Source organism: Ornithorhynchus anatinus, chromosome 11 (assembly GCF_004115215.2).
Source record: "Ornithorhynchus anatinus isolate Pmale09 chromosome 11, mOrnAna1.pri.v4, whole genome shotgun sequence".
NCBI lineage: Eukaryota > Metazoa > Chordata > Mammalia > Monotremata > Ornithorhynchidae > Ornithorhynchus > Ornithorhynchus anatinus.
In genome coordinates, this window is record NC_041738.1 from 46,772,348 (window position 1) to 46,790,969 (window position 18,622).

The 18,622-nt window shown below is 49.0% G+C and overlaps 1 protein-coding gene and 1 non-coding gene across 4 annotated transcripts in view; one reads left to right on the forward strand and one right to left on the reverse strand.

Moving 5' to 3' along the window:
• The window catches only part of KIAA0513 (KIAA0513 ortholog), a 74,112-nt gene that overhangs the window by 21,977 nt on the left and 33,513 nt on the right, over positions 1-18,622 (reverse strand). For all 3 annotated transcript variants that reach the window (XM_007671657.4, XM_007671654.2, XM_039913421.1), the window contains exons 2-4: positions 11,137-11,634; positions 1,552-1,651; positions 960-1,033 (exon numbers count right to left, since the gene is read on the reverse strand). In XM_007671657.4, the coding sequence (XP_007669847.1) occupies positions 960-1,033; positions 1,552-1,651; positions 11,137-11,465 (503 nt within the window). In that variant the 5' untranslated portion in view covers positions 11,466-11,634. The remainder of the gene's footprint in view (positions 1-959; positions 1,034-1,551; positions 1,652-11,136; positions 11,635-18,622) is intronic.
• On the forward strand, positions 13,176-13,313 carry LOC114815285. Its single transcript, XR_003763049.1, has one exon. It is a non-coding gene; the product is annotated as a small nucleolar RNA SNORA7 (small nucleolar RNA).

Consider the following 18,622-nt stretch of genomic DNA (forward strand, 5'->3'; position numbering starts at 1 on the left):
TCCAGGAACACGAGAAACAGCATAGCCTAGTGGGAAGAGCAGGAGCCTGAGAGTCAGAGGTCCTGGGTTCTAATCCTGGCTCAGCCACTTGTCTGCTGGGTGACCTTGAGCAAATGGCTTAACTTCTCGATGCCTCAGTTACCTCATCTATGTAATGGGGATTAAGACTGGGACATAGACTGATGATCTTCTATCTATTCCAGTGCTTTGTACAGTGTTGGGCACATGGTAAGCGCTTAACAAATACCATGAAACATTTAAGAAAAAAAACGCCGGTGATTTGGGTACTTACTGTCCCCAGGGAGATGGTGCACTACCACTCCTCCCTTCCTCCCGGCCCCTTGCTGACATGGGCATTTGCGATCCAGGCTGGGGAGCCGACTGGCTCAATCTTGTTGTGGATAACACCACCGGTCTGGTGGTATGTCAGCAGGTGAACTGTATCAGGGAGTATGGAACAATGACTGGAATAACATGGGCCAAGTGAAGCCCTCAGGATCACAGCCTCTGGGAGAGAATATTCTGCTCACTGCAAGGATCACTTCATGTCCCTCTAAAGTCATCAAATAACAATACTCGGTGTGCAGGTACTCCTTGAGGAGAAACGTATAATTCACAGTTTGGAGGGAAGGTTAAGTCCCTGGTCAAGTTAGGAGGGAAAGAAGCTGGGTAGGGGGACCGAGAGATCTACTACGGAAACGTCTGCTTCCTGCCTCCGCTTTGTGGGGCAGGACCCTCTAACTGCCACCTCAATGGGCAAAGACTTCCAAGACTTCACGGCAAAATTCTGATGACCAGGTTTCCGTTTTGTTGATGCTGGGGCTTATCCGCAGGAGAACCACACAATCTGAATGGCTGACAGTCTGGAAAGGGCTTGCCCATGATGGAATTGCCTGGGGGCAAGGTGAAGGGGAAACAAGGCCCCTGGGATCCGGGCTCTGGCAGGTGGCCTTACTCACTCAAACAGCACCACTGCGAAGGACTGGACCAGCCGATAGAAGGTCTGCTCCGAGACGCACTTGGAATTGCAGCGCTGCCAGGGAGAAGCCCAGAAACCTGCATCAGTATTCCCGCTGCCGCTGGCCCCATCCAGATCAATCTAGCCACTGCCACCCTGCCCCACTTCTGACGGTCCCAAGCCTTGGGCAGACCAGCCCTTCCCACCCGGGTCAGACCATCCCCTGACCCCATGGGGCCACACCTACAGAGCTGCTGAACTAAAAGCATGCTTTATCCCTTCAGGGGTAGAATGCTCCTTCTCACACTGCTCCTCCCTCCCCTCCCCGCAACCCATCTAATAGTAATGGCAATCATTCTCAGCTCCATGGCAGTTACGTACATATCCAGTAAATTATATAGTATAAATGATTTACTTCTATTAGTGTCTGTCTCCGCCTCCAGACTGTGAGCTCATTGTGGACTTGGAATGTGTCTACCCACTCTGCTGTATTGTACTCTCCCAAGCTCTGCACACAGTAAGCGTTCAATCATTACCATTGATTGACTAATAGGAGTAGTAGTAAGAGGAGGAGCCATAGTGATCATACTCACCTGAGCGCTCACATAGCGGGCAAACCATTCCCGGCCTTTCCCGTTTTCACTGCTGCACAGCTCCCCAAACTTGGCTTTCTCTTCCTGGTCCAGGTCCTCCCTGTAAAGGTTAAAGAGAATATGAAAAGAAGACAAGATCTCTTCCTCAGCTGTCTGGCTACTCTTTCCCTGGCACACCTACAAGGGACAATCTTTTTTTTTTTTTTTTGGAATGGTACTTGTTAAATGATTACTACATGCCAGACACTGTACTAAGCACTGGGATAGATACAAGTAATCAATTTGGACACAGTCCATGTCCCACGTGGGGCTCGCAGTCTTAATCCCCAATTTACAGATGAGGTCACCGAGGCACAGAGAAGTTAAGTCATTTGCACGCAGTCACCAAGCAGACAAGGGGCAGACCTGGGATTAGAACTCAGATCCTTCTGACTCCCCAGCCTGGGCTCTTTCCACTATGCCATGCTGCTTCTCCTGACATAAGAAGCCTTTTCAAGTGCTTCTTGCACTGCCTGATTTAAATTCACAGGAGTCAGGCGAGCAACAGGTCCTGGGTTGAGAAGAATTACAAGGAACACCTCACTGAAGCTAAAAGCAATATGGAGGGGATGCTCAAACTTGTCCATAGATTTATGGCTAGCATACAAAAGCTAGAAGGATAGAGGGAGTTGGTGGGACCAGGGTAATAATAATAGTAAAAATTGTTGTATTTGTGCTAAGCTTACGATGTGCTAAGCCCTGGTGTAGATACAAGATAATCATGTCCCACGAGGGGCTCTCTGCCTAAATAGGTGGGTGAAGAGGTATTGATAATAGTGATGATTAAATTGTCCATTTCACCTACCAATTGATTTATGAATTTTGTAAATGGAGAAATCACTTGAGAAAGTTATTCCAGTGCAGTCCCTTTGAAACCATGCAGTCCCTTTGAAAAATAAATGAATGTGAACAATATAGCTGTTGGGTCGAAGGGAAACACAGTGGCTTAGTGGAAAGAGCTTGGGCTTGGGAGTCAAGGGACCTGGGTTTTAATCCCAGCTCTCCCACAGGCTCTTTGTGTGATCTTGGGCAAGACATTTCACTTCTCTGTGCCTCAGTTTCCTCATCTATAAAATGGGGATTCAATACCTGTTCTCCCAACTACTTAAACTACTGGGGACAGGGACTGTGTCCAACCTGCTTATGCTGCATCTACCTAAGGGCTTAGTACAGTGCCTGGCACATAGTAAGTGCTTAACAAATGCCATCATTATAACTATTTTTGCCTTGACCATTCCAGAAACTCAGTTCAAACTGGGGGGCAATATACTTGAACTTGATTCCTGGGATTTCTACCTCTTCCCTTCCCCTGGTTGATCTCAGGTGGAGGAGTTAACAAGCAGTGAAATGAGCACAAAACCACTCTTTGGGACAGAGGAAAAGCTAGTAGAGATTCATTCAATAGTATTTGAGTGCCTACTATGTGCAGAGCACTGTACTATGAACTTGGAATGTACAAATCGGTAACAGATAGAGACAGTCCCTGCCTTTGACGGGCTTATAGTCTAATCGGGGGAGACGGACAGACAAGAACAATAGCAATAAATAGAATCGAGGGGATGAACATCTCATTAAAACAATAGCAAATAAATAGAATCAAGGCAATGTACATTTCATTAAGAAAATAAATAGGGTAATGAAAATATATACATTAAGTGATTACTCTGTGCCAAACACTGTATTGAATAGTGGGGTAAATGCAAATCTAAGAAGCCAGACCCAATCCCTGTTCCTCAAGGGGCTCACCTCTGTACAAACAGAGATTCAACTGTGGAAGTAGGTATAGGATTGAAGGCCCCAGGATCTCTAGACTGTGAGCTCGTTGTGGGCAGGGAATGTGTTTGTTACACTGTACTCTCCCAAGCGATTCATTCATTCATTCAATAGTATTTATTGAGCGCTTACTATGTGCAGAGCACTGTACTAAGCGCTTGGGATGAACAAGTCGGCAACAGATAGAGACAGTCCCTGCCGTTTGACGGGCTTACAGTCTAATCGGGGGAGACGGACAGACAAGAACAATGGCACTAAACAGCGTCAAGGGGAAGAACATCTCGTAAAAACAATGGCAACTAAATAGAATCAAGGCGATGTACAATTCATTAACAAAATAAATAGGGTAACGAAAATATATACAGTTGAGCGGACGGGTACAGTGCTGTGGGGATGGGAAGGGAGAGGTGGAGGAGCAGAGGGAAAAGGGGAAAATGAGGCTTTAGCTGCGGAGAGGTAAAGGGGGGATGGCAGAGGGTGTAGAGGGGGAAGAGGAGCTCAGTCTGGGAAGGCCTCTTGGAGGAGGTGATTTTTAAGTAAGGTTTTGAAGAGGGAAAGAGAATCAGTTTGGCGGAGGTGAGGAGGGAGGGCGTTCCAGGACCGCGGGAGGACGTGACCCAGGGGTCGACGGCGGGATAGGCGAGACCGAGGGACGGCGAGGAGGTGGGCGGCGGAGGAGCGGAGCGTGCGGGGTGGGCGGTAGAAAGAGAGAAGGGAGGAGAGGTAGGAAGGGGCAAGGTGATGGAGAGCCTTGAAGCCTAGAGTGAGGAGTTTTTGTTTGGAGCGGAGGTCGATAGGCAACCACTGGAGTTGTTTAAGAAGGGGAGTGACATGCCCAGATCGTTTCTGCAGGAAGATGAGCCGGGCAGCGGAGTGAAGAATCGACTGGAACGGGGCGAGAGAGGAGGAAGGGAGGTCAGAGAGAAGGCTGACACAGTAGTCTAGCCGGGATATAACGAGAGCCCGTAATAGTAAGGTAGCCGTTTAGGTGGAGAGGAAAGGGCGGATCTTGGCGATATTGTAGAGGTGAAACCGGCAGGTCTTGGTAACGGATAGGATGTGTGGGGTGAACGAGAGGGACGAGTCAAGGATGACACCGAGATTGCGGGCCTGCGGGACGGGAAGGATGGTCGTGCCATCCACGGTGATGGAGAAGTCTGGATTAATACAGTGCTTTGCACACAGTAGGTGCTCAATAAATACGACTGAATGAATGCCTCTATGACAGCCCTGAAGTGATGTAAATCATGGCCAGGATGGCCCATGTCCCCAAACCCTTCCCAGTGAATCACCCAGTGACTGAGCCAGAGAAGCTAGGTGGTCTCGGCAAGCTTAGCAGGTGCACGTATGGAATTCTGTCTTGTCTGAATGTAAGTTAATCTGATCTGGGAGGGACTTCATGCCTCAGCTGTATCCAAGAGCAACTGTGCCAAGGGGATGTATCACCCTAGTTGATTTCCTCCAGTCCCCGTTGCAGCACACACACTTGTACGCAAACACACATGCAGGCAGGTGTGTGCACTCACATGCACCCCAACACTCACTCACACACACACACATACATACACTCACTCTCTCTCTCTCACATCTGGCTATCCCAGACAAAGAAAAATGGGTGTTGAGCTTTGATGGGCTCTCCTTCCAGGGTTCTCTTCAACGCCTAGGCTGTGAGAGCTGGAAGGGAAAGACTATGGTGGCCACAGAATGCCACCATGGGACTGAGCCACACCCACACAGGGCAGCTGATTTTTCTCTGTCATATGAGAATGGATCCAGCTGCAACCCAACAACCAAAACAGCAGAGGCAAGAGCAAGTGGCAGGCAGGGAAGTGGGACCCCTCTCTAGACTGTAAGCTCACTGTGGGCAGGGAACGTTTTGGCTAACAGTGTCGTACTGTGCTCTCCGACTTAGTAAAGCGCTCTGCACATAATAAATGCTTAAATAATACCATTAAAAAAAACCCTAATTTGCCATCACTCCTGGAATAATTTTGAAAGAGTTTGGGTCTCAGCTAAACCCGAAGGCTTGCTTCCCTGGGACCAGTCTGTCCAATAGAGTTAGCAGATAGCATAGCAGGGCCAGGGTGGGCATGTTTGTTCCCTGTAGGGTGGAGGAGGGACCCTTAAAGGAACCACCAGAAAGGGAGAGGTCCCTGGGGAGAGGAAGAGGTCTGACCCATCTGTGTAGATTGCCCCAAGATCCCCTCCCTTCCCCATCCCCAAGAGGCTTCTCTCTGCTTCGACTCACAACAGCCACTTCTGGTTCTCCAATTTCCCTTCTCCTTCATTCCCCCTCAAGCAGGCGTTACTGGCATTCCCTGGTCAGGGGAAAGCCCATGTCCCTGACAGAACAACTGTTCTGAGATGCCGGTGGACATCTTGCCAGTAGACACCCTGGAAAGCTTCGGTCAAAGCACCCCCACAGATCAGTCCCGAAAGCATGAAGCCCCTGCAGTGATATTTGACCATGAAAACCTTCACATTCCCCTAGGGCCCATTTATGTGCATGGAAATGGTCTTGCATTTGAAGCTGTTACTCCTGCCAGTGAACCCTATTTAGCTGTGTGACCGTGACGGAGTCGACTGACACAGGACCAATGTTCCTGGGCACTGGAAACACAGCCTGCTGCTTTGGAATAGGAATGGTCACTGCTGGTTTCTCTGCCTCAGGCTGGTCAAAGGCTTAGCTCAGGAGCAGCTAGTGGGAAGAACACAAGCCTAAGACTCAGGAGACCCGGGTTCTAATCCCTGCTCTGGAACATGCCTTTTGTGTGACCTTGCGTAAGTCCCCTCACTTCTCTATGCCTTCCTTAATTTCCTCATCTGTGCAATGGGAATAAAACCCTTGTTCTTCGCTCCCTCTTAGACAGTGATCCCCATGTGGGACTTAGACTGATTATCTATCTCGGCACTTGGCATAAAGTAAGTGCTTAACAAATACCACAAGAGCTTAACAAATACCACAATTTTTATCATTCGACCACCCCAGAAAGAAGGGAGGGAAAAGCTGCCCCCAGAGAGCAGAGGTTTTCGACATTGTGCACGACTCCCCCGATGAAGCCCGATTTCTAAGAATATCTCAGTCAGTCCTGCCAGCCTTCCGTGACGCACAGCAGCGTGCAAACAGGCAGACACACCCCTCTCTTGGGAGCCAGAAAGTCCTGAGGCAGCTGGTGCCCTAGGGCTGCAAACAGGCTAGCTGGGAGGTATTGTCTCTACCCTGAGAAGGTTTACACTACCCACTTCCTGAGCTCAAAGCCAGCCTGCTGAGTAAAGATCCAGAGTGGAAACTCAACACCTCTCTCTGCTACGGGGCGTTCTTCATACTTGGAAAGAGAGAGTAAGGCCACGTCCACCAAGCCTGGACTTCAGACTAAGCTCCGCCCTCAGAGAACGGGTTTGTCTTGATAAAGACCAGTTCCTGGGTGAGCAGCCGGAACATCCAAATATTTAATGCTAGCCAATGCTAGAGAAGGTCTCAGCAGGTGACATTTCAGTTGGTCAGGGCCAAACGAGGACTAGAACGGCCCAATAATGGCCAAAAAGACCACAGAAATCGGATCGAACCAAAATGGAGGGAGAGAGAGGGGGACTGGTTCTGGCCAACCTTGACGAGGAAGGGCAACTGTTCCAAGTCCAGCAGTCTGGCCCGGCCCATCTGAGACCAAGCAGATTCTTGGATCGTGGCACTAGACTGTAAGCTCCTTGAGGAAAAGGATTGGGTCTAACAACTCTATTTAACTGTAGTTTCCCAAGAGCTTAGTACCGTGCTCTTCACACAGTAGGTGCTCAATAAATACCATTGGTTGATTGATGACATGGGAATCCAGCCAGGACCTGGAGGGGGCCAGGGCCCTTCCACAGTGGGTATGAATGCATCCTGTCCTATAACGTGAAGGTGGCATGCTTGTAAGACCTCGTGTTAAGCCAAGTGGCCTAGTGGAAAGATCATGGGCTTCGGAGTCAGAATACCTGGGTTCTAATCCTGACTCCACCACTTACTTGCTCTGTGACCTTGGACAAGTCACTTAACGTCTCTATGCCTCAGTTTCCTCATCTGCAAAATAGGGATTCGATACTTGTTCTCCCTCCTACTAAGACTGTGAGCTCCATGTGGGATCAGGCTATCTTGTACTTACCCCAGCATTTAGTAAAGTGCTTGAAACCAGGCAAGCGCTTAACAAATACCACAGTTATTACAACCATCATCAATCAGGAAAGCTTTGGCTGAGATCCCGACCCCTTCCGATGCCACGTGTGTATACGCCACCAGCTTCTTTGATAATGCTGCACGCTGAGTCCCAACAGGCTTGTGTAATCCAAAGAACGTTTCTCAATTCCCTGAGTGTGTACTATCCAAAATGCAAACTGAAAACATGTGCTCCGGTATAACTAGATCTACAAGGGTAAAGCAGGATTGATATGGAGATCTGGAGCCGTGGGGGGGATCTGAATCCAGTCCTAGCCTGGCTACATTTCATTTCAGTCTGTCTCAAACCCATATAGAACTCTACCTTACACTGAACTCTAGCTACCCCAACACTATGCTAACCTAATGCTAACCCTCTCACTGTATCTCTATCTCATCTATCTCGCGGCCAACTTCTAACCCACATCTTACCCCCAGCCTGGAACGCCCTCCCTCCTCATATCAGACAGATAATTACTCTCCCCAACTTCAAAACCTTATTGAAGGCACATCTCCTCCAAGAAGTCTTCCCTAAGCCCTCTTCTCCCATTCCCTTCTGCGTGGCTCTTATTTGCTCTTTCATTCATCCTCCCATCCCCACAGCACATATGTATAATTCTGTAATTTATCTATTTATATTAATGTCTGTCTCCCTCTCTAGACTGTGAGCTTGTTGTGAGCGGGAATGTGTCTGTTGTTAGATTGTATACTCTCCCAAATGCTTAGTACAGTGCTTTGCACACAGTTAAGTACTCAATAAATACAACTGAATGAACTGAGCACAGTGCTTGGCACATGGTAAGTGCTTAAAAATACCAGTATTATCACTATCATTATTACTAAAGACTCCAGGGTCTTTCTATGGAAAGCAGGGAAGGCTCCCATCCTGCCACTGTTATTGCCCTTTGTGTCAAATGGGGCGGCCTCCCCCTGTGCCCACAAGCAGGGCACCTAGTCAAGGTGGGCATGCTGGACAGGTCTGCTACTATCCGCTGGCAGTGACCCAAACAAAGCTTCTACCAGGCAGGCCTTTCATTTCAAGGTCAGCCTTACAGAATTCCTGCCCTATTGAAGATGCTGCTGAGAGATGACGACGAGGCTGCCTCTGGGCACCTCCCTCCCAGGATGAGAGGACAAGGTGCCTGGAGGAGGCAGGGTCTCTCCTGCACCATCTGTACTGGGCCCAGTGGTGGGTTGGGAAGGGGAGATTGGGCTTTCCCTGAAAGTGGGAGGGGAGGAAGATTGGGGAGAGAGGGTCCCCAGCGGGGTCTCTACAGGGGGTGAACTAAAGGCCAGAGCCCAGGCCTACCTCTCCACTGCTCAAGCCCCACGACTGGCCAAGCAGCAGGAACCCATCTCCTCACCCCACATCAACTTCATATTGTGAAAGGCCTCAACTGTCTCCTCCCTCCCAGTCACGGTCCCCTGGCAGCATGGAGAGCAGCAGGTGAGCCAAGTGGGCAGGGGTGTGGCACAGTGTGAAACAGATGCAGATGTCATGCTGCACCGTGGTGGGCAGGGAATGTGTCTACCAACTCTGTTATATCATTATCTCCAAGTGCTTAGTACAGTGCTCTGCACACAGCAAGTGCTCAATAAATACAACTGACTGATTACAGTGATACATACCCCAGCAGGCAGTTGTCTCTATTAGCTGCTATGGTCTTTGCTGCCCACATTAGTCATCTATTTTTCAGGACTTCTGCTGGGCGGGTCCACAATGTGGCACACTCTAGGTGGCTCTATGCTTCTAATGGCATTTGCTAAGTGCTTACTATATACCAGGCACTGTAATAATAATAATAATGTTGGTATTTGTTAAGCGCTTACTATGTGCAGAGCACTGTTCTAAGCGCTGGGGTAGATACAGGGTCATCAGGTTGTCCCACGTGAGGCTCACAGTCTTAATCCCCATTTTACAGATGAGGTAACAGAGGCCCAGAGAAGTGAAGTGACTTGCCCACAGTCACACGGCTGACAAGTGGCAGAGCCGGGATTCGAACCCATGATCTATGACTCCCAAGCCCCGGCTCTTTCCACCGAGCCACGCCGCTTCACTGTACTAAGCATTGGGGTAGGTAGGTGTTAGTTAATAGGGTTGTGAGACATGGAACTCACAGTCTCAATCCTCATTTTACTAATGAAAAACTGAGGCGCAGAAAATTGAAATGACTTGCCCAAGGTGATGCCTGTCTACTTGTTTTGTTTGCTGTCTGTCTCCCCCTTTTAGACTCTGGGCCCCTTGTTGGGCAGAGATTGTCTCTATCTGTTGCTGAATTTTACATTCCAACCGCTGAGTACAGTGCTCTGCATACGATAAGCACTCAATAAATACGACCGAATGAATGAATGAAAACGGCAGACAAATAGTGGAGCTGGGATTAGCACCCAGGTCCTTCTGACTTCCAGGCCTTATACTCTATCCACTAGACCACACTGTTTCTGTGGTCAGAAACCTTCTCCATTGATGACCTAGCCCCAGCAGGAGCTCCTCTTTCTGCAGGGCTAACACTAGAATCAATCAATGGTATATACTGAGAGCTTACTGTGTGCAGAGCACTGTGTGCAGAGTGCTTGGAAGAGTACAATACAACAGAGTTGGTAGATATGAACCCAGGTCTCCTGCTTCCCTGCTCTTTACCCGAGACCAACAGGAGGCTTCCAGAAAAGGAGACAGGTTCAGAGTGGAGAACGAATGGCACAGCACAGAGATGGCAGCAAAAGACCTGGAAATCAAAGGGAACCATAAACAGAAGAGATCTGAGCAATATGAACTGTAAAGCTAAAAAGAAGCTGGAAACGCACACAAGAACTGGGAGATGATCCTTTCACTGTCTCTTACATTTTAAAAGAGGTGTGAGAAAGCTGAATAAGAGTCAGAAAAGAACAACAAAAATGATTAAAGGAACCAAAAATCAGGTCATCTAGAGAAGAGAGGGTCTAAAGAGTGACATGGCACTTCTAAGATCTGAAGATATTTATTTCAAGAAGGATCCCGGTCAGAATTCTCCACCTCCTCAGCCAACAAAGAAACACTTTAAAATTTAAGCAGGAAAGGTTTCAGTTCGAAGTAAGGAAGAACATCTTGACTGCTAGGATGATAAACATCCCGGGACTAATTTCTAAGAGATGCTGTGGGCCTAGATATCTATGCAGGCCTGAATGGATCCCCCTCCCCATCCCTGTAATAAATGGTGCTGGTCTCCGGCCACCGGAGGCTGGGGTAAGACCGGGGTGGACGGAAAGGGCAAGTAAGACAGAAATGACTGTCCACAGCTTTCCAGTCTAGCTAGCTCTGTGACTCGGTCTTTGCCAGGTGAAAGTCCATCAACAGGAATGATATCTTTGATTATGAAAGACAAACAGCTATCGTGTGGCCAGGCAAGATGCTTTCCAGGGCTACTTACACAGCTGGTTGGGAAGGACAGTGCTTAAAGTCATAAAACCCCCACAATAAAGGAACCTTACTGTCAACAATTCTCATAGCAAGCCAGGGCACTAGATAACACACGGGCTGAATCGAAGCTGGCAGGAGCTGCCGACCCTGAACCCAGCCCGGTCTCCAGATGCTTCTGCCCACTTACACCCCAGAGAAGACCTTCTCCACGTAGTGCCGCATGAACTCCCGGAGCCCCAGGGTCTCCTCGTCCTGGGCTGACTCCGTGCTCTGATTGGAAGAGAAGGAGTCGTTGGATGATGACCGGTGGTAACGATCCCAGCTGGGGTGCATGGGGGAGTCTCCCATGTCGTTCTCGCTGTCCGCAGATTCCGTGGCATCGCTCTCAGAAGCTGCATCTCCCAGGGATCCGCCCCCACTACTGGGGTTCAGGGGTGGGGACCCCAGCGCCGTGGGAGGGGGCAACTCCTCTCCGAAGTCGATCAAGGACCCCACCGGCACGTCAGGGCCCTCCATGGCTCGGCGTGAGCACAGGGACGTTTTAGGGCGTGTTGGGTGGCTTGCTGGTCTTGTCAATGGGAACAGGAGGCCATGGGTAGAAGAGCTGAAACCCGCTGGGACACCTGGGCTCAGCTGGCTAGGCGGAACACGTTCCCCACAGGGCCGTCACGCTGCCTGAAGACATCTACAACAGAAACACACAACAACCAGATTGTCATTTCTTTTGCTTCCCTGGACTTCCATGGTGCCTTTCTCTATAACTCTATCCCTCACTCCCCTAACACTCCTGTGACAACGATACGGTGGTGCTCAGTTTTTCTTTTGGGGGGGGGAGGGGAAGGGGGAATTTGGTGGCAAAATGGGCCAGAGAGGTCACTTAACTTGCTCAGGGTCACCCAGCAGAGGAACGGAAAAGAGATCCTGGGCTCTAGATGAACAGACCTTTCTTCTCTGCTCTCGTCCCACTTTCAGAACTCTCTCCCTGGGTTCCTCTCCAAGGCCCAGTTTAGGGGAGGCCCCTGTGGAGACCTCTCAGAGGCCAGGCCCAGGCTCTGGGTTGCAGGCTGCCCTAGAGTACATTCCCTCTCTCTGGTCCCCTGGTCTGCTTGCTCTGCCTGGTTTCCTCTCCCAGAAGGTGATAACGACCCGGCTACTAGAGTGCCTTCCTCTTTGAGGGCACTGGACCACCCCATCGTAACTTTATGGGCTCTGGCTCTGTGGGCTGCAACAAATGGCAATTTTCAGCTTTGTGGTCTGGTGGCTTGGGAAAGGGTGGAGGGAGGGGGAAGGGAGCCCTCCAGACTTTTTTTTAATGGTATTTGTTAAGCCCTTACTATGTATCAAGCACCATACTAAGTGCTGGGGTAGTTTATGAGCTAATCAGGTTGGACACAATCCATGTCCCACATGAGACATGTTCATAGTCTTAATTCCCATTTTACAGATGAGATAACTGAGGCACAGAGAAGTGAAGGAACTTGCCCAAGTTCTTGCAGCAGACAAGTGGTGGAGCTGGGATTAAAACCCAGATCCTTCTGACTGCCAAGCCCACACTGTATTTACTAGACCAGGCTGCTTCTCATTACTGCTTCTTCAAGAAGCAGTCACAGTGTGAGAAGCACCAAAGCATAGTGGAAAGAGCAAGGGGCTGGGAGTCCAGGGGACCTAGGTTCTAATCCCAACTCTATCAATTGCTTGCTGGGTCCTTGGGCAAGTCACATAACTTCTCTGTGCTTTAGTTTCCTCATCTGTAAAATGGGGATTCAAAACCTGTTCTCCCTCCTACTTAGACTGTAAGCCTAATGTGGGACAGGGACTGTTTCCAACCTGATTAACTTGTAATAATAATAATAATGTTGGTATTTGTTAAGTGCTTACTATGTGCAGAGCACTGCTCTAAGCGCTAGGGTAGATACAGGGTAATCAGGTTGTCCCACGTGAGGCTCACAGTCTTCATCCTCATTTTACAGATGAGGGAACTGAGGCACAGAGAAGTAAAGTGACTTGCCCACAGTCACACAGCTGACAGGTGGCAGAGGCGGGATTCAAACCCATGACCTCTGGCTCCCACGCCCGGGCTCTTTCCACTGAGCCACGCTGCTTCTCTTGTATCTACCCCAACACTTTCCATCAGCACAACTGTCACCGATGGGTTTTAGAAATCTATTTCCGAGTTGCAGCTCGCCCGAATCAATCAATATTTATTGAGTGCTTACTGTGGGCACTCCCCTCTCAGGATCGCACCTGGAGAGTATCCAGTACTCTACCAGTTTCGACTAGGGGAGGGAGAGTCAATCAGAGGCATACGTTTTCCATTCCTAGCTTGGGCAGTGGCTGGTGAGTGGAAGGCAATCCGCTGCGAGTCAAAACTCACTTGCGCTGGGCAGCCGCGGCATGGGAGAGAGTTGGGTGAGGAGACTCAAGTTTACTGCGTGGAAGAAGGCAGTGGTAAATCACTTGTGTATTTTTACTAAGAAAACTGTATGGGTACACTACCAGAATGACTGCAGATGGAGGAGAGGTGTTCTGGGGAGAGATGTGTCCAAGGAGTTGCTGTGGGTCGGAAACGACTCGACAGCATAAGACAAGATTGTGCGCACTGTATGACATGGTCAGGAGAGTACACTATAACAACAGAACAGATACATCCCTGCCCAGGACGAGCTTATATGAAGTCAGTGCCAGGACCCTGGGGAGGGATAGTCACTCTGTAGGATGGGCCAAGAAACAGCTGCCAAGGATCTCCCCTGCCTGCTCTCTGCACAGAGGGCCCCCGTTCCCATACCTGGGTGACTAGGGATTCTAGTTGCAAATCCCTTTGTTTCTTAGGCCTCTTGAAGCAATCTCTCCTCGACCCCACTTCCTGCCACTCCCTTCCTCCAGGACATAGCCCTTCAAATGTCAGGGGGCCAGGGATGCAGCAAGAGGTTGGAGTGTTGGGACAAGCTGCACACAAGATTGCCTTGCTGGATCTTTCTTAGCCACATCCCTGGGGTGTTTGTTAATCAGGAACCAAGTTACTGTAACTCTGATTTGCTTAACATCGCAGACAGGCCGCTATCATCACAGCCTCCCACAGACCGTGTTGGGAGAGTCAGCCCAATGTGATCTCTGGGCTGGAACCCAAAGTTTGAACAAAAGAGGCCCAGGGTCACTAGCAGTGGGCTGCATGGTGCAGATAAGTGGTGAGTAAGAAAGCAGCAGGATTAGAAGGAGCCATACCAGGATACTCTTCTGGGGAAAAGCCAGACCCACTGGTTGCAGATGAATGGGAGTTTTCCAGCATGGAGTCCATGGAACTTGGGTTAGTGGCCACTGGAATAGGCTTGGAACAGGTTCACATGTGAAAGGGTTTCACATCTGAACCCAGCTTGAGCTTCAGGGTGCCTAGACCCTTCAGCTCCCCACAGACTCTTAAATTCCACATAGTTCATGTCACTTTCCGAACAGGTTAACGTAGTAATATCAGTTCCATTTCACAGAACAAGAAGTGGACACAATAATAATTATTAATGGCATTTGTCAAGCACCTTTTATGAGCCAAGCACCATGGTAAGTGCTGGGGTAGATGCAGGATAAATAGGTGGACAGAATCCCTGTCCTACATGGGGCTTGCATTCTAAGTGGAAGGGAGAATGGGAATTTAATCCTCATTTTGCAGAGGAGGAAGCTGAAGCACAGAGAAGTTTGGTGGCCCACCCAAGGTTTTACAGCAGGCAAGGGGTGGAGACAGGATTAGACATCCCCGGCCTCTGATTCCCAAGCCCATGCTCTTTTCACTAGGCCACACTCCTTCTCAATTACTTTGTTTGCAGCTGCGCTTGACTGCATTTAGAGCGTGGATTTTAACTAATATCTCAGGCCTATCAGGCCTTAGCTTAACCTAGTCACTTGTCCTCAATGGGCCCACTCTGGAACACACTCCTCACTGACGGCCAAAGCCAAATAATCAAACCACCTGGATGTCCTAATTTTAGTCTCATATCTAAACATTGCCTTAATGAGCAACTTGGGGAAATCATTTAACCCACTTGGGCCTCTATTGCCCTGTATTCCCCAAATAAAGCAGCAGCTGCAAAGTATTTTAGAAAAAAGGAGCATTTTAGAAAGCTGAGACTATTTCAGCCTGTAAGTGCTAAGGGAACTTATTCTCCTCCCCACTGGGCCAGGTTGGACTCCCAGTTCCTGGCATTCAGGTGCCATGGGCCAAGATAGCCACAGATTGGCTTTCGCTAGACCCACCAGTCTGACGTAATTGGCTAGCAATCTTGTCTCATATGCTGAGGATTGAGACATCTCACTTGCGCCCTTCCGCCCACCCACAGCTGCCACTTCCTATTCAGTTTCCTAAGCCTGCTGCCTGCAATGGAGAAACTTGGGTTGCAGTCTTCCCTGGGCTCCACTCCGTACCCTGGCAGCAGAGCATCCAGGCATGTCTGAGCATGTGTATGCATTTCTCTCTCTCTCTCTGTCCCACCCCTGCCCCCCTTGAGGGCCCCAGAGCCCTCTCTTTGGGGACAACTGACCGTGACCCTCGCACATGCCTCTGGGAAAGCCTGTCACCCCAGCAGGGTACAGGGGCCTGATGGCTCGGAGGGTTGGAGACACATGGTTGTGAGCAGGTGTCCAGTTCCCTTCCCATTACCCCTGCCTCCGACAGCTCTGGCCTTCTCTCTCAGGGCTGCTGTAGGGCCACCCCCAGGCGGGGGCCTGGGACCAGCCCCTGGAACACACTATGTGTGGGGAATTTGCAGCCCCCCCAGTCAATCGTATCTATTGAGTGCTTACTGTGTGCAAGGCACTGTACTAAGCACTTGGAAGAGTACAATATAAAAGAGTTGGAAAACGTGTTCCCTACCCACAGTGAGCTTACAATCTAGAAGGGAAGACAGACATTAATATAAACCCATTCACCTGGAGTTTAAACCTCTGCTCTGCCTAGAGAAGATGAAACTGCGCCCTTCTCGAAGAGACAGGGCTCTCAACCCTGCCCTGTGCCCCTGTAGCCATGGAGAATGAGTTAGAATACCAGACTGAAGCTCACCAAACTGAATACAACTGTGGGAGCCTGGTTTGGGATGATTAAATATTTATGAGGAGAAAGAGCATAGCCTAAAGGAAAGAGCATGGGCCTGGGAGTCAGAAGGATCTGGATCATAATACAGGCTCTGCCACTTGTCTGCTGCGGGACCTTGGGCAAGTCGCTTCACATCTCTGTGCCTCAGTTATCGCATCTGTAAAATAGGGATTGAGACTGTGAGCACTATGTGGGACATGGACTGTGTCCAACCTGATTGGCTTGTATCTACCCCAGAACTTAGTACAATGACTGGTACATAGTAAGCACTTAATAAAAAAAATTGGGGATGATCATCATCATCATGCCATCTTGAATTTGTAAAGCACTTTTATTTAGAGTGCTTTTACTTCATCTCATTTCACCCTCACAATATCCCCCTGAGGAACTGGAGGCAAAGCAAGGTTAAGTGACTTACCTGAGGTCACACAGCAGGCTTAACGGCAGAGTTGGAACTATAATCGAAGACTCTCAGCTCCCAGATCCTCACCTTTTTCACTAGACCCCGCTGTAAATTCTGAAAACTTGAGACGCAGAAACCAAGTGGTTTTTCTAACAGTTCCCATGACCACCCTTTGAGTCACATTCCAACTCACTGATGGGACTTCATAAAAGGGATGATACTCCCTGCAAATTTATGGCATGTTAATTTCAGCAACTCTAACCAGTTGTGAATTTGGGCAACTAGCACAGGAAGGGCTCTAGATGCAGAGAGCTGGAATTAGGACTGGGGGCTCTGTACACAGTGAGTAGCTCAATAAATGTTCTAGATTGAGTCGGGAATCTGCAGTCTATCTTGCTGCTTGACAGCCATCCCCCTACCCATCAATTCCCAACTCCTGCCCAAGGGGTGTATGGCACTGAGTGATTTGAGCACCGAGATTCTCGGATAAAACATGATCCAGAAGCAGCGAGAGTCAGCAGTAGGTTTAATCCAGAATTTTCTTTCATAATGATGCGACACTCTGCAGAAATAGCAGGGGACCTGCCTCTCCCTGGACAGATGGCTGAGTTTTTGTTCTATTTAGAGAAAGTCAATAATACGGTACTAAGAGGAGCTGTGGCGATAGCTCAGATGCGGAATAACCGACGTGGAGCTGTAGCATTGTCCAAAATCACAAAGCCCTGAACTTCCCAGGATTCTGAACTGAGCCGTTTCAGGCAGACACTTGAGGTCCAGCCCTCATCATTCCTCCCACAGCTCAGAGTTGACACACAATTATGTCAAACAGAATTAACACCATTTTGTGCAGGGGCTATTACCCAGATAGTAGAGAAACCTGGTGGGTGCATCGTTCCATTTCCATGGTGACAGAAGCTGAAGGTGCAAAGTAAGGAATGAGAGCAAAGCAAAGATACTGACCCCAAACATTAGTAGCATCCATTTTCACACTATTTCTCCTTCTAGCTTACCTTTTTATATGGAAAATCAGTGTTTTCTGTCCTGATATACTTATAACAGGGATTTTAGAGGAGTAGAGGAGAAAGTGGAGATGGCAGGCAAGATATTAGCTTGTTTGCTTATAGGATTTTTAAAAATTTACAAGTTTCTACCCAAATGAGGCCCGGAGGACATCAAATTTTGCTCAAATGTATAGAAGCTCTAAGTCAGGTTCATCATCAGGTGCTTTTTTTTCTTTCTTTCTCCCTCTCTTTTCCCTCTCAGTACATATCCATGTCTGGGATGGCCCTTCTGATCCTTAACAGAGCATTCAAGAATGGAACAGGGAATGGGATGAGACCCACCCCCCACCTCATTCTCCCTTGCTTGAACTAACAACATCTTAACCAGAGTTCTCTAAACACCCAGCTGTTCCAAACAGTTCTTCTTCAGGTGCTTGCAGGGCTCGGCAAATCTCAGCTGCTCTAGATGCAGAAATAAGTGGTGGAGTGAGAAAATGTAATTTCTAGTCCTAAAAGTCTGTTTCACAGATCGAAATCTACCTTCTCCTGATCTTCACCCTTCCATTACTCCCTGTGAGAGTGAGACTCCTCTCCTCACCTCCTCGGCTTGTGCCAATGCAGCAATCCAGTCAGCTCAGGGAGGAATCTACATAGTCGATTCGGTCCCTGCACTTAAAGGCCACCATTGAGGCAAACTGCAGGCATCAGGAAGGTTTCCAAGAGGCTAAGCAGCCTGAAGAGCTTGGAGAGCCTTTCTTCCCACCCACTTGCCACCACTTTATCCACATCTAGGATGTTTTCAGCTCCTTGGTGAGGCAGTGCAGGTGAGTGTTAGTGCTGAGAAGCAGTGTGGCCTAGTGGAAAGAGTACGGGCCTGGGAGTCAGAAGGACCAGGGTTCTGATCCCAGCTCCACCTCTTGACTGCTGTGTGACTTGGAGCAAGTTGCTTCACTTCTCTGTGGCTCAATTGCCTCATCTGTAAAATTGGGATTGAGACTGTGATTACCGTGTGGAACATGGACTGTGTCCAACCTGATAAGCTTGTATGCCTGGCACTTAATAAGTGCTTAACAAATGCCAAATGCCTAGAATCTGCCTTCCAGAGATGAAGGGAGAAGCAGCTAATAATGAACCCCAGTTCCAGCATATTTCTCAAAGGCTCTTAACTGGGTTAATGACAACCTCCTCAGAC